Genomic DNA, 15,688 nt, shown 5'->3' with positions numbered 1-15,688 from the left:
ACAACTAAAGGGCTGTATGTTATGGCTAGTAAGTCCAGAAATACTACAACTAAATATATGTATGTTACAGCTACTAAGTCAAGAAATACTGCAACTAAAAGGTCTGAATGTTATGGCCAAGTCTAGAAATACTACAACTAAAGGGCTGTATGTTATGGCTACTAAGTCCAGAAATACTACAACTAAATGTATGCATGTTACGGCTACTAAGTCTAGAAATACTACAACTAAAGAAGGTCTGTATGTTATGGCTACTAAGTACAGAAATACTACAACTAAATGTCTACGTTATGGCTACTAAGTCTAGAAATACTACACCTAAAAGGTCTGTATGTTATGGCTAAGTCTAGAAATACTATAACTAAAGGGCTGTATGTTATGGCTAGTAAGTCCAGAAATACTACAACTAAATGTATGCATGTTACGGCTACTAAGTCTAGAAATACTGCAACTAAAAGGTCTGCATGTTATGGCCAAGTCTAGAAATACTACAACTAAATGTAGGTATGTTACGGCTACTAAGTCTAGAAATACTACAACTAAATGTATGTATGTTACGGCTACTAAGTCTAGAAATACTACAACTAAATATATGTATGTTACAGCTACTAAGTCTAGAAATACTGCAACTAAAAGGTCTGAATGTTATGGCCAAGTCTAGAAATACTACAACTAAAGGGCTGTATGTTATGGCTACTAAGTCCAGAAATACTACAACTAAATGTATGCATGTTACGGCTACTAAGTCTAGAAATACTACAACTAAAGAAGGTCTGTATGTTATGGCTACTAAGTACAGAAATACTACAACTAAATGTCTACGTTATGGCTACTAAGTCTAGAAATACTACACCTAAAAGGTCTGTATGTTATGGCTAAGTCTAGAAATACTATAACTAAAGGGCTGTATGTTATGGCTAGTAAGTCCAGAAATACTACAACTAAATGTATGCATGTTACGGCTACTAAGTCTAGAAATACTGCAACTCAAAGGTCTGCATGTTATGGCCAAGTCTAGAAATACTACAACTAAATGTATGTATGTTACGGCTACTAAGTCTAGAAATACTACAACTAAATGTATGTATGTTACGGCTACTAAGTCTAGAAATACTACAACTAAAAGATGGTCTAAATGTTATGGCTACTAAGTCTGGAAATACTACAACTAAAGGGCTGTATGTTATGGCTACTAAGTCTGGAAATACTACAACTAAATGTATGTATGTTACGGCTACTAAGTCTAGAAATACTACAACTAAATGTCTACGTTATGGCTACTAAGTCTAGAAATACTACACCTAAAAGGTCTGTATGTTATGGCTAAGTCTAGAAATACTACAACTAAAGGGCTGTATGTTATGGCTAGTAAGTCCAGAAATACTACAACTAAATATATGTATGTTACAGCTACTAAGTCTAGAAATACTGCAACTAAAAGGTCTGTATGTTATGGCCAAGTCTAGAAATACTACAACTAAAGGGCTGTATGTTATGGCTACTAAGTCCAGAAATACTACAACTAAATGTATGCATGTTACGGCTACTAATTCTAGAAATACTGCAACTAAAAGGTCTGCATGTTATGGCCAAGTCTAGAAATACTACAACTAAATGTAGGTATGTTACGGCTACTAAGTCTAGAAATACTACAACTAAATGTAGGTATGTTACGGCTACTAAGTCTAGAAATACTACAACTAAATGTATGTATGTTACGGCTACTAAGTCTAGAAATACAACTAAAAGATGGTCTAAATGTTATGGCTACTAAGTCTGGAAATACTACAACTAAAGGGCTGTATGTTATGGCTACTAAGTCTGGAAATACTACAACTAAATGTATGTATGTTACGGCTACTAAGTCTAGAAATACTACACCTAAAAGGTCTGTATGTTATGGCTAAGTCTAGAAATACTATAACTAAAGGGCTGTATGTTATGGCTAGTAAGTCTAGAAATACTACAACTAAATATATGTATGTTACGGCTACTAAGTCTAGAAATACTGCAACTAAAAGGTCTGTATGTTATGGCTACTAAGTCTGGAAATACTACAACTAAAAGGTCTGTATGTTATGGCTACTAAGTCTGAAAATACTACAACTAAAAGAAGGTCTGTATGTTATGGCTACTAAGTCTGGAAATACTACAACTAAAAGGTCTGCATGTTATGGCCAAGTCTAGAAATACTACAACTAAATGTAGGTATGTTATGGCTACTAAGTCTGGAAATACTACAACTAAATGTATGTATGTTACGGCTACTAAGTCTAGAAATACTACAACTAAAAGAAGGTCTGTATGTTATGGCTACTAAGTCTGGAAATACTACAACTAAAAGAAGGTCTGTATGTTATGGCTACTAAGTCTGGAAATACTACAACTAAAAGGTCTGTATGTTATGGCTACTAAGTCTGAAAATACTACAACTAAAAGGTCTGTATGTTATGGCTACTAAGTCTGGAAATACTACAACTAAATGTATGTATGTTACGGCTACTAAGTCTAGAAATACTACAACTAAAAGAAGGTCTGTATGTTATGGCTACTAAGTCTGGAAATACTACAACTAAAAGAAGGTCTGTATGTTATGGCTACTAAGTCTGGAAATACTACAACTAAAGGGCTGTATATGTTGTGGCTAAGTGCATGCTAAGTCCAGAAAGTTTTTCTTCTCTCTCAAAAATAGATATGCACGTCATTTTTAAAAGGTGTTCTTTCAAAGAAACTTACCGGTCACTGATAGAAACAAGGAAATCCTTGGGAGTTGAAGAGAACAATTCATAGTTGGCTACGTCGAGCTGTTTAACCTGTATGGGCTCACAGAGCTCAATTACAAACCTTAAAAATGAAAAGGGAAACATGAATCAGCTTAACTAGTCCACCTGTGCACCTGTAAACACGTGCAATGAACAAAACATGAATCAGCTTAACTAGTCCACCTGTGCACCTGTAAAACACGTGCAATGAACAAAACATGAATCAGCTTAACTAGTCCACCTGTGCACCTGTAAAACACGTGCAATGAACAAAACATGAATCAGCTTAACTAGTCTACCTGTGCACCTGTAAAACACGTGCAATGAACAAAACATGAATCAGCTTAACTAGTCCACCTGTAAACACGTGCAGTGAACAAAACATGAATCAGCTTTAGTCCACCTGTGCACCTGTAAACACGTGCAATGAACAAAACATGAATCAGCTTAACTAGTCCACCTGTGCACCTGTAAAACATGTGCAATGAACAAAACATGAATCAGCTTAACTAGTCCACCTGTGCACCTGTAAAACACATGCAATGAACAAAACATGAATCAGCTTAACTAGTCCACCTGTGCACCTGTAAAAATGTGCAATGAACAAAACATGAATCAGCTTAACTAGTCCACCTGTGCACCTGTAAAAATGTGCAATGAACAAAACATGAATCAGCTTAACTAGTACACCTGTAAAAATGTGCAATGAACAAAACATGAATCAGCTTAACTAGTCCACCTGTGCACCTGTAAAAATGTGCAATGAACAAAACATGAATCAGCTTAACTAGTCCACCTGTGCACCTGTAAACATGTGCAATGAACAAAACATGAATCTTAACTAGTCCACCTGTGCACCTGTAAACACATGCAATGAACAAAACATGAATCAGCTTAACTAGTCCACCTGTGCACCTGTAAAACACGTGCAATGAACAAAACATGAATCAGCTTAACTAGTCCACCTGTGCACCTGTAAAACACGTGCAATGAACAAAACATGAATCAGCTTAACTAGTCCCCCTGTGCACCTGTAAACACGTGCAATGAACAAAACATGAATCAGCTTAACTAGTCTACCTGTGCACCTGTAAAACACGTGCAATGAACAAAACATGAATCAGCTTAACTAGTCCACCTGTAAACACGTGCAGTGAACAAAACATGAATCAGCTTTAGTCCACCTGTGCACCTGTAAACACGTGCAATGAACAAAACATGAATCAGCTTAACTAGTCCACCTGTGCACCTGTAAAACACGTGCAATGAACAAAACATGAATCAGCTTAACTAGTCCACCTGTGCACCTGTAAAACACGTGCAATGAACAAAACATGAATCAGCTTAACTAGTCCACCTGTGCACCTGTAAAAATGTGCAATGAACAAAACATGAATCAGCTTAACTAGTCCACCTGTGCACCTGTAAAAATGTGCAATGAACAAAACATGAATCAGCTTAACTAGTACACCTGTAAAAATGTGCAATGAACAAAACATGAATCAGCTTAACTAGTCCACCTGTGCACCTGTAAAAATGTGCAATGAACAAAACATGAATCAGCTTAACTAGTCCACCTGTGCACCTGTAAACATGTGCAATGAACAAAACATGAATCTTAACTAGTCCACCTGTGCACCTGTAAACACATGCAATGAACAAAACATGAATCAGCTTAACTAGTCCACCTGTGCACCTGTAAAACACGTGCAATGAACAAAACATGAATCAGCTTAGCTAGTCCACCTGTGCACCTGTAAAACACGTGCAATGAACAATGATTCATCAGAGCACTTTAACTATTAAACAACTAAGCAATCTACTGATTACTCATAATATACACATCAGGCTTAAAGTCTCTTCCCACTTCTACTGCTGCAATACTCATCTGCACTCCAAAACAGCCACTCATCCCCTTCCTAAACCTCTCCGTAGAAAACGCCACACTGATTCTTCCATAAAGGGCTCCCTAAAACAGTTCTAATGTTCTCGCGAGAAACCTCTTCACCTTCTTTTTTATTTTATTCTACCATTGATTATAACCAATTAATAACTAATGCCAGGCATTGTGATGGTAAAGTCTTTGCAATATTGCTTAAAAACCTTAACCACCATTGTTTTACATATGTATACATACAGTAAGTATATAACCTCCCTCTGCATTAGTACTTACAACCTTTATTTTGTCAAATTGCTATTTTAGAAGACCTTCCCACTGCAAACAGGACCTGAACAGTCACAAAAGCACTACCAACAAAACTAATAAAATGCTGACACCAATTTACTAAACATATGGTCATAAAGTTTCCAGACAAGTAATGAAAACAAAGAACAAATGTGTTATATCAAAGAATAGCAGACAAAGTGTTGGGAGCATAATGGTGGCAACCTGGAAATGACCAATGCTCATACACACAGGGCATGTCAACCCATTGTGGACAACACCACAACATGGAATTTGAACAGGACCATGGAAGACCAATTTGACATTATAGCATATCACCACAAACAGGAAGGAATAACATATGGCTACAGTCCACACAGCAATACCACCAAATACTGCAGATCCCCATCTCCTCCTCTCAGAGGGGACAATGGGACAGATCTACCTATTTTGTCAAAATGCAAGATCCACGATGCCCGGTCCTAATTTCATTCCTTCAGTGACCCCACAGCGGAATCAAAACAGTAAGCTGTGGCGTGTTCAACAAAAAGCTCTCAAATATGAACCACAGCAGAAGCCGAAGACAGGACTCTACCATCCCAAATTTCCCCATCTGCAGGCACCAAAACTAACTAAACAATCCAGATGGATTGATAACCTGCAGGACTGTGCCTTTAGATTACTAGGCCCAAGTAAGTGATAGTGTTTAATCTCACCAACTTAAGTGCTTCTGCCCACAGAAAATACAAAGGTAGGTAGGAAAGTTTCTATAGGATGGGTGAGCAAACAGGATTACCAAAAGAGTGGCCCAACAGTTAGAGCTAGGTCTCTATCCAGTCTCAACTGGCTGAGCAGGGAGCCACCTGTTGACCTGGATACATTCCTAACTAGCAGCACCTGACAACAGGCTCCATTAACCATCACCATGAAGATACCTACCACTGCTTCATCCTTGCACAAAAAGTACAGTTGTATACACTCACCATAAATGTAAATGTTAGAATGTATTCACTGTTTCAGTCATCACATTTGGGTTATCTGCCTGCAGGTTAGCCCTCAGTTGGCCTGAATACCAGAGTCTTGGGATTTCTGCGTCGGATGCTGTCGCTTCTTCCATGACTTCAGGTCATCAGGGGTTTAAAACATGCAGCCAACGCCATTACATCAGTTTTTCTTGCCCCAGATGTCAGGCGCCCCTCTAAACAGGAAGCAATTACATGGTGTGGAACACCCCCAGCAAAAAGCAAATACCAATGATATAAGTTATGGCAAACAAAAAGGATAAGTAGAAGTAAAGAGAAGTCAGGGGGTTGGAGGGAGGGTAACAAGGACTGCAACAGTGAATACACTTGAACATCTACATTTATGGCAAGTGCACACAACTGTACTAGGTTCTTCATGTTTCACTGTTGCAGTCATCACATTTGGGTTGATTCCCAAAGCTGAGGATGGGTGGAGGCAGTCAAGAAGCATTAGGGCTAGCAAGCAGGCCTTGGAAGACTGCTCTGGCAAATCCAGCTCTGGACTTAGGAGAGACAGGCAAGTGGTAATGCTTGGTGAAGGTGTGTACAGAGCTCCAGGTTGCAGCTTCCAGGATGTCACTGATGGGGACTCCTCTGAGAAAGGCTGTAGAGACAGATGTAGCCCTAGTGGAATATGTTCTGATCCCCTGTGGGGAAGGTTTCCCATGGTGTTTATAGCAAAAATGGATGCAGTGTGCTATCCATTTAGAAATGGTTTGCTTTGAAATGGCCTTGCCCTCTGCCCTTGTAGCAAAGCTGACTAGCAGCTGGTCAGACTTTCTGAGAGGCTTAGTCCTGTCCAGATAGAACCTAAGCTGCCTGTGCACGTCCAGGGAGTGCAGGATCCATTCCCCTTTATTCTGAGGATTAGGGAAAAAAAATTGGCAAATGAATGGACTGGTTTAAAGCCACACTAGACACCACCTTGGGCATAACAGATGGGTTAGTCCTGAGGGAAACCCTGTCCGCATGGGCAATAATGAAGGGTTCCACTGCCATAAGGGCCTGCAATTCAGACCTCTTCTTGCTGAAGTGATGGCTAGAAGTAAAGCTGCTTTCCAGGACAGGAATTTTAACTCTGCTGTAGCAGCAGGCTCAAAGGGCGTAAGCTTTTCCAATACAAAATTAAAATCCCAGGCTGGAGTGGGAACTCTCTTGCGGGGGGGGGGGGGTCTTAAATTTTTGGCTCCTATCAGGAACTGTTTTACCAGAGGATGAGGGAAGAGGGGTGGGCTCAGTATTATAATGAGCTGAGATGGCGGAGTAATGAATCTTAATTGAAGAGAAGGATAGGCCTTTGTGGAGCATTTCTGTTAAGTAATCTAGTATATAAGGGTAAGCTGGGCACAGTTGTGTCCATTCCCTGAGACTGGCTCCAGGAACAGTATCTTTTCCACTTTTCCGAATAGGATTTTCTAGTACCAAGCCTCCTTGCCTCAAGAATGACATCCAGTACCTGCTTACTGAGGGTTGCTGGTGAAGAGTTCCGGGGATGAGCCAGGCTGCAAGGTTCAGGGTCTGTAGCTGAGGGTGCAGAATCTGGCCCGCCTGCTGGGACAGCAGGGGAGGGGTCTGAGGCAGGTGCCATGGTGGCAGCATTGTCAGACTGCACAAAAGAGGGTACACCAGTGCTGACGTGGCCAGTATGGTGCAATCAGGATTGTCCTTGGCTTGTCCTGTTTGATCTTTAATAGAACCTTCGAGAGGAGGGGCAGAGGGGGAAAGGGATAGATTGAGAGGCTTTCCCAGGTAAAGGAAAGGGCATCCAATTTCCAAGCTTGGCTGTGGGAAGTTCTGGTGCAATATTTGCTCAATTTATAGTCCTGAGGGGAAGAAAAAAGGTCCACCTCTGGTGCCCCCCATCTGTTCCTCAAAAGCTTGAATATTTTGGGTTCCAGTTTCCACTTGTGTGGGTCCATTAGATTTCTTCTTAAGTTGTCTGCCAGTGAACTTAGTTTGCCTGGCAGGAACTGAACTGCAGGTGCACTTGGCTGCTCAAGGCTGTGTTCCACAGAGCCATGGCTAATCTGCAGAGTGGGTAGGAATGGGTTCCCCTGCTTGTTTATGTACCACATAACTGTGGTGTAAGGCCTTTGAAGGCTGTCAGAGCATTCTGTATAGCTAACATTTCTTTTTGATTGATATGCAGGTGCATTTGTTTTGGGCTCCATGTGCCCTGAATGCACTGCCCTGCCATGCGAGTCCCCCATGCATAGTCTGATGCATCTGTTGTTAGGGTTTGGGCGGCAGGGGGTAGAGTGAAAAGGAAGTCCCTTGTGGTTGCAGGCCTCTGCCCACCAAAGGAACTCTGTCTTTAGGCAAGGAATGATAGGGACCATTGTTTCCAGCTCCTGAGAATGTTGACACAAGAGACTTTTTAGGTACCATTGAAGTTTCCTCATATGCAGTCTTGCATATGGAATTAGTAGAATGCAAGAGGCCATGAACCCTAGGCCTTGCAGCATTTTTCTTGCAGACAGCTAGGTTTTGGTGGCCAGTAGACTGAAGTAATTTGTCAAATAAATCTGTTTCTCTGGAGTGAGGAATTCCATCTGGGAAGTTGTGTTCAAGCTTGCTCCCAGGAATACAATCTGTTGGCTGGGTACCAGATGAGATTACTTTTTGTTGATGGTGCACCCCAGTGAAGTTAGAAAAAGAAGTTATGTACTTACCACAATGTTCCATGTGAGTTGTTCTTCTTGCCTTCACTATTACTGATGGGTTTGGAGCTGATCCTCGGCTCAGAGTCGGCCAATTTGCAAAGCTCGAGGCCTCCAACAGCTCGAGGCCAAAGCCCTATTCCACAATGCACCACTACATTCCCCAGATCTTGTTTGCTGCCAACTAGCGTAAAACCTACCCCAGATTTCAAGGAAATCATATAGGCCACTGTGAGAGGAAACTCCTCAGGAAAACCAAAACCAAGATGGAACCTCTCGAACTTCCAGACATAGGAAGGGGGTAGGTGGGGGGTCGTAATAATGAAGGCGAGAAGAACAACTTACATGGAACGTTATGGTAAGTACATAACTTCATGTGAAGTTGTTCAATCTCGCCTTCATTTTTACTGATGGATAGCATCCCCAGCACCACAATCTTGGGTGGCTCACGGGAGTACCTGCTTCAGGACAGCAGACCCAAATGAAGCTCTGTCATTAGAGGCCTTGTCCACTTTGCAGTGAGATATAAAGGTATGTGGATTTGACCAGGTGGCAGCTGCACAAATTGAATCAATAGGTAACCTGGTCAAGAAGGCTGCAGAAGTAGAAACCGCTCTTGTAGAATGAGCCTTGACTTTGTTATGTAATGCAATACCCGCGTCACTGTAGATAAAGATAATACAGAGAGCCATTTCGACAAGGTAGCTTTGGAGACGGGTGTACCTTTTTTAGAATCTGAGAAGGAGACAAACAGCTGATCAGCCCTTCTGTGATCATTTGTCCTGTCCAAATAAAAGCAAAGTTGTCTATGGACGTCAAGTTTGTGAAGCATATATTCCAACTGGTTTGAATAATTGGGAAAGAAAACAGGTAATTCAATCTGATTTAGTGTGAATTCAGAACACACTTTCGGTAAGAACGATGGATTCGTCCTGAGGGAAACCCCATATTTGTAAAATATTAAATACGGCTACTTAATAGAAAGGGCTTGTAATTCCGAAATTCTGCATGCTGATGTTATAGCCATCAAGAAAATGGTCTTCCAAGAAAGACATTTCAACTCACAAGAAGAGGCAGGTTCAAAGGGCGGAAGAATAACTTTGGACAGGATTAGGTGTTCCACGGAGTAGTAGGAGATTTGATCAGTGGTTTTAAGTGCATCGTACCTTTCAAAAAAAAGCCTTAGCCAGCTTACTAGACATAATACCATTTTCAGATGCACCTACATGAAAATTAGAAATAGCAGCCAGTTGGACTCTAATGGTTGCTGCTGCAGCTCCTTCACTGAACAGTTTTGTTTGGAATTCCAAAAAATCCGAAATGGATGCCAGGAAAGGGTTAATGTTATTCTGCTATGCCCAGGTGGAAAAACCTTTTCCACTTACTGAGGTAAAGTTTCCTGGTTGAAGATTTGTAAGACGACAGGAGAATATGTCGTGCTTCTGATAAATTCTGGAACCTGGCTATTCTGGGAATTGCAGTAGCCAAGCTGTCAGTTTGATGGACTGAAGGGAAGGGTGAAGAGCTCCTGAAGAGTGGGTCAACAGATCCGGCACTGGGTCCAGGATCCAAGGCTCCTCCAGTAGATGAAGCTTCAGGAAGGGGAACCAAATTTGATGAGTCCAATACAGGGCTATTAAGACAAGTATCCTGCACAGAAAACTGGCTTTCTGCAATACTTTGGGAATCAGTAGCAAAGGGGGGAAAGCATATAGGAGTCCCGGAGGCCAATCGTAGACGAATGCGTCCCTCGAGGATTGTCCCTGTTGCGGGATCAGGGCAAAGTAGTTGCTGAACTTGGTGTTTGTGGGAGTGGCAAAAAGGTCGCAGCAAGTTTTGCCCCATCTGCAGAAAATCATTTCCGCTATTTCGTTCTTCAGAGACCACTTGTGAGGTAACAGAATAGCTCTGCTGAGTTTGTCCGCTATCACGTCTATCATGTTTGATTTCCAAGGAATGTGCGTTGCTATCAGAAAAAGTTTGGTGGACTCTGCCCATTTCCATAATCTCAGAGCCTCTCGAAACGGGGTAAGATTGGATTGCAATCAAAATTAGGGGAAGAGTCTTGAAAGGCCTGCAACGCTAAGAGAACCACTCATCTCCAGGACGTTTATGTGCAAATGAACCTCATGAGCCTGCAAAGTACCTTGGACTGTCCGTCCCTGATAATGCCCCCCCACCCGATCAGGGACGCTTCTGTGGTTACTGTTGCAACTGGAGTGGGGAGGACATATGGACGACCCACAGTCACCATTTCAGACGTTAGCCACCACCAAAGATCGCCCTTGCAAGAGTTGGTAATCAGAACTGGGTGATTCATCGTTGTCCTGAAACGTCCACTATGTGAATAGCAGCCACAGAAGAATGTGCATGTGAGATCTCGCAAGGGATATTGCAATAATCGCTCCTGCTACAAGGCCAAGCAGCTTGATAATCTGTAAGGCTTGTGCTTTTTGTCTTGACAGGAGATTCACAATTTGTTGTCGAAGGGTAATCACTCTTTCGGGAGGGAGCTTCAGGGACATGCTGACCGTGTCCAAGTCTGCTCCTATAAAGACTGTATGCTGCGATGGTAATAAAGCAGACTTTTCTGAATTTATCATAATACCCAGCTGTAAGCATAGATCTATGGTAGCGTCCCTTGCCCAAATCGGTTGATGCCTGGTGCGGGTGGTAAGGAGCCAGTTGTCCAAGTAAGGAAACACCCGGATTCCTGACTGTCAAGTGAGCCATGACCACTGCCATAAACTAACACTCTGGGGGCTGTAGTGAGACCAAAGGGCAGGGCTCGAAACTGGAAGTGACTGGCTCCCAGCCTGAAGCGCAGATGATTCCTGGATGGCCTGGCCATTTTGATATGGTAGTACACATCCTGGAGATCTACAGAGCACATCCAATTGTCCTTCCCTAAGAATGGGAGAATGGACTGAAGCGGGACCATCCAGAACTTCATCTTTACCACATATTTGTTGAGTCGGCTGAGGTCCAGAATAGGTCTCCAGTCCCCTGTCTTCTTTGGTACCAAAAGGAAACTTGAGTAAGTTCCGGATCCTTGCTGGTCTGCTGGAACTGGCTGGATGACTCGTTTTTGCAATAGTTTCTGGACCTCAACGGATATGACATCCCGTAGACTGGGTGGAACGTCTGGGATTCCTTTTGTTGGTCTGGGTTGTGAGAGAAAGGGGATGGAATATCCTCTGAATATAACGTTTTGTACCCATCAGTCTTCTGAGATATTTAGCCGTAGAAAGACAAACATCCCCTGACTACCTCCAGAGTAGGACAGTCGGGCCGGGCCTCCTTTCAGGAGCGCTGATAAGTTTCCCAAGGAACTGATCCCTGTCACACTGTTTCTGCAGACCCCCTCTGCCGCTTGGTCATTGTCTTCCATCATTGCCTCCCTGTCTGCCCCTGGAGGAGGCTTCACCTTGTGAGTTGGGAAGGCTCCTTGGGTCTTATGGAACCACATTTTCCCTCCCCGTTGACCTTTGGGATAAGGTCCAGCAGGAGTAGAAAAACAGATTCCTACAGCAGATAGAGTCTTACCATCTTGCTCACATCTGGTGAGGGTCTCTTACTTTTGGTCCAAACAAAGAGGAACCATCGAAGGGGGCATTCACAAAAGACGACTTAAAAGAACATAAGCCCATCCAGGAATGTCTTTGCAAAGCAATTCCTGTACACGCAGCCCTACTCGTTCCATCAGCTGCATAAGACATGAGGCGCATGGAAGAGTTTATGATGGAGTTGAGGCTAGCAAACTGAAATGTCACCTTGTCTGCTACAGAATCAGCTCTAGAACACTCCCCATCCACATTAAACAAATTTCATCTCTGTCCATATTCAACCTCAACCTCGATCTATGGATGGGAAACTGAAAATTCACCCCAAGACTGCCCTATGTATTACTAATGGACAGAGGATGCTCTTATATGCTTTATCCCATGCATGGGTCACCTCAAATTTTCTACACATGATCCTAGTTATTGTCATTAGGGGTAATATAAAACTAATCAACCATGGGATGGGTAAGGCCAATCTCTAACCAAATGGGAGATGTTAAGTACAAAGGCAGGAATTGTCTAGGCTTAAAATAGCCCTAAGTGCAGCTAGCCCAGTACTTGCCTATGAACCTGGGATTATTAATGAAAAGGAAGCATACAGGTTCATAGGTTCATAGGTTCATACTAGGCTATCTGCCCAAGGGCATTTATAAGCCTAGCCCATAGTTATGTGGCTTTCGCCACCCCTTTAGTTTGAATAAAAACTATGCCTATCATTTTGCTGTGCCTCTGTCAAGCAGTGACGCTGAAGTAATCCCTGGGGTATATCTGCAATCTCCCATCCATTGGTCAAGATTCCTCTTGAACAAGACCAGAGAGGTGCTCTGCCTCACATGTACCGGGATTTTGTTCCACAGCATAGGGAGTCTCTGGGTGATGAATCTGTCCCTCCAGCACGTTCTATTTATAACCGTGTCAAGGTTTAAGTCTCCGCCCTTGTGGTTCTGAGGGATCTAGATTTTTGAGGTGAAGCATATTCATCAAATCTGGGTTTGACATGGCCTTATATGTCAGGCACAGGTCACCTCTGAGCAAGCGGTATGAGACTGAATAGAGCTGGAGTTCTTTCAGTCGGGCAGCATAAGACATATTTTTGAGACCCTTTATCCTTTTGGTGAGGAACTTTGGGGCCTTTCAAGCTGCAGCAGGTGTCTGGTCAGATACATTCGAACGGGCATTGTACTCAATCATAGGTCTAATAAGTGATGAGTACAGGGGACGATGACCTCCCTTGATCTAGATGTGAATCCCTTCATGATCAGGTGGGTGATATAGAAGGTTTTCCTAACTACTTTAGCAACATGAGTGTCAAACGAAAGGCTACTGTCAACCTGGGTCCCCAGATCTCTGATGACTTTTTCTGTGCTCAGTGGATTGCCACCTATATGGTAGCTAGGGGTAGCCTTGTTTTTCCCAAAGGGTATGACTATGCATTTTTGGCGTTTAACTTCAGGCCATGGCTCTGGCACCAGTTATCCAGTTCTGTGAGGCCCTTCTGGAGGATATCTGTGTCAGATGTGTTTTCGACTATGGCGCCCAGTTTGCAGTCATCTGCAAACTTTGTCAGCCATAACCTCCTGTGTTTGCTTGTACTTCAGAAAAGTAGATGCCGAACAAGAGTGGACCCAGGACTGAGCCCTGTGGGACACCACTTGTGACAGGCTTTGAGTCTGACATGGCTCCAGCAACTCTGACCCTGTGGGTTCTGTCACTTAGCCAGTTTGCAACCCATCTTGTGATGTATGGGTTTACATTCAAGCTGATGAGTTTTTCGATGATACCTGAGTGGGGTATTGTGTCAAGGCCTTTGCCAGGTCGAGGTAGGCTGTATGGACTGCCTTTCCCTCATCAATGGCCTTGGTGACTGTCTCAAAAAGTCAACCAAGTTTAAGAGGCAGGATCTGCCTTTGACAAAGCCAAACTGAGTTGGATCCAAAGTCTGCAAGTTCCCTATGTCTTTATTTATGAGTTCCATTATGATCCTCTCCATGGCTTTGCAGATAAGGCTTGTCAAGCTAATGGGGCGGTAATTTCCAGGGTCTGTGGAGGCACCGCCTTATGAAGTGGGACCACAGTCAGGCGCCACTCCTTGGAATGTATCCTGAGGTGAGGCTAAGATTAAACAGCTGTCCTAACTGTGGGTTTAATTCCTCATTGAGTTCATGAAGCACACAGCCGGGGACACCATCCGTCCCATGGATGCTGTGTTTTTGCCTTAGTGAGGGCAGTTCTCACCTGGGCGTTGGAGATGTTTGGGGGCTACAATCCTCTGGAATAGATATCTCTCCTTTGGGGAGGGGAGAAGTTTGCACTGAACCTGTCAGCCAGTATGTTGGCAATGTGTGTAGGTTCAGTAATTTTCACATCATTTTGAACTAATTCTGAGCATATCTGGGAGTTTCCTCCTAGGTTTCTAACATAGCTAAAGAAGGCCTTATGATTCTCTTTAGAGTCCTTGGCGATTTTTCTCTCAAAATTTGCCTTGGATGATTTTATGAGAGCTCTTAGTTTTTACTTATAATGATCAAAGGTGTCTTACCTTTCAAGGATTTTGCTCTATCTTGTAGTAGCTTCCTCCTTTTGTTGTAGAGCTTGTTTATGGCTGGGGTCCACCAGACTGGACGCTTGCCTTTGGTACAGAGAGTCTTAGTTTTGTTTGGGATTGCCTGATCCATGCAGTCCTGTAGGTGCTGGTAGAAGGCATTTGTAAGTGATTCAGCGGTTTGAGTAATGTTTACCACTGGCTCAGGGGCCTTAAAGGAGACCACACTAGTTTTAGAAGTGTGAAATCGGCTTTTGAGAAGTTTTCACTGTGGTCTTTTTTTGTTTCAGGTGGGGCGGGATGAGGACCTCCAGCGAGATTAGTTTATGATCTGATCTCACCAGTGAGGGGTATACTTCGGTGTTGAACATTTTGATCCCATGTTCGTGATGATGAGATCAAGTATGTTTTCTCCTCTTGTGGGGATGGTGACTAGTTGTTCCATGGCATTTGAGTTTATGAACTCCAGGAATCTTTGGGTTAGAGTGTTCGGGCTTGAGTAGTGTTCCCAGTCTATATTAGGGTAGTTAAAGTCACCTAGTATGATGGTGTTTGGAGATACATTTATCCCTCCAATGTTTTCAGGAAGGCCATGTGAGGTTCCTGAGTTTGAGAGGGTGGCCTGTAACATGCTACAAATTGCAGAGCAGTCTTGCCTATGGTTAATTGCACCTGGATGGTCTCCGATGCATCATGCGTTGCCACCAACCTTGAGGTGTGGGTGTCCTTTATGAATATGGACACCCTCCTTTCTTGGTGTTGTCCGGATTTTGGGGCGGAACGCATGATATGAGGTGAAACCTGTTAGTGCTGGGGTGCTCTCAGGAGCCTTGAACCAGGTTTCTGTCACAGCACAGACATCGATGTTCTCCATATTGAGAAGGGCCTCGAGTGTGTGCATCTTGAGATTGAGACTTCTGGCATTGAGCAGCATTACCCTTAGTTTTTCCTTTTGGTGTTCTAGGGTGGTAGGTT

At 43.0% G+C, this 15,688-nt stretch overlaps 1 protein-coding gene across 1 annotated transcript in view; it reads right to left on the bottom strand.

The window, feature by feature from the left end:
* The window catches only part of SUCO (SUN domain containing ossification factor), a 1,178,094-nt gene that overhangs the window by 882,605 nt on the left and 279,801 nt on the right, over positions 1-15,688 (bottom strand). Inside the window, exon 5 of the mRNA XM_044086746.1 lies at positions 2,737-2,844. Within this exon, the coding sequence (XP_043942681.1) occupies positions 2,737-2,844 (108 nt within the window). The remainder of the gene's footprint in view (positions 1-2,736; positions 2,845-15,688) is intronic.

Source organism: Protopterus annectens, chromosome 10.part0 (assembly GCF_019279795.1).
Source record: "Protopterus annectens isolate FY-2018-M chromosome 10.part0, PAN1.0, whole genome shotgun sequence".
NCBI lineage: Eukaryota > Metazoa > Chordata > Ceratodontiformes > Protopteridae > Protopterus > Protopterus annectens.
The sequence above is the reverse complement of the archived record's forward strand: the minus strand, read 5'-3'. Positions and strand labels throughout refer to the sequence as shown.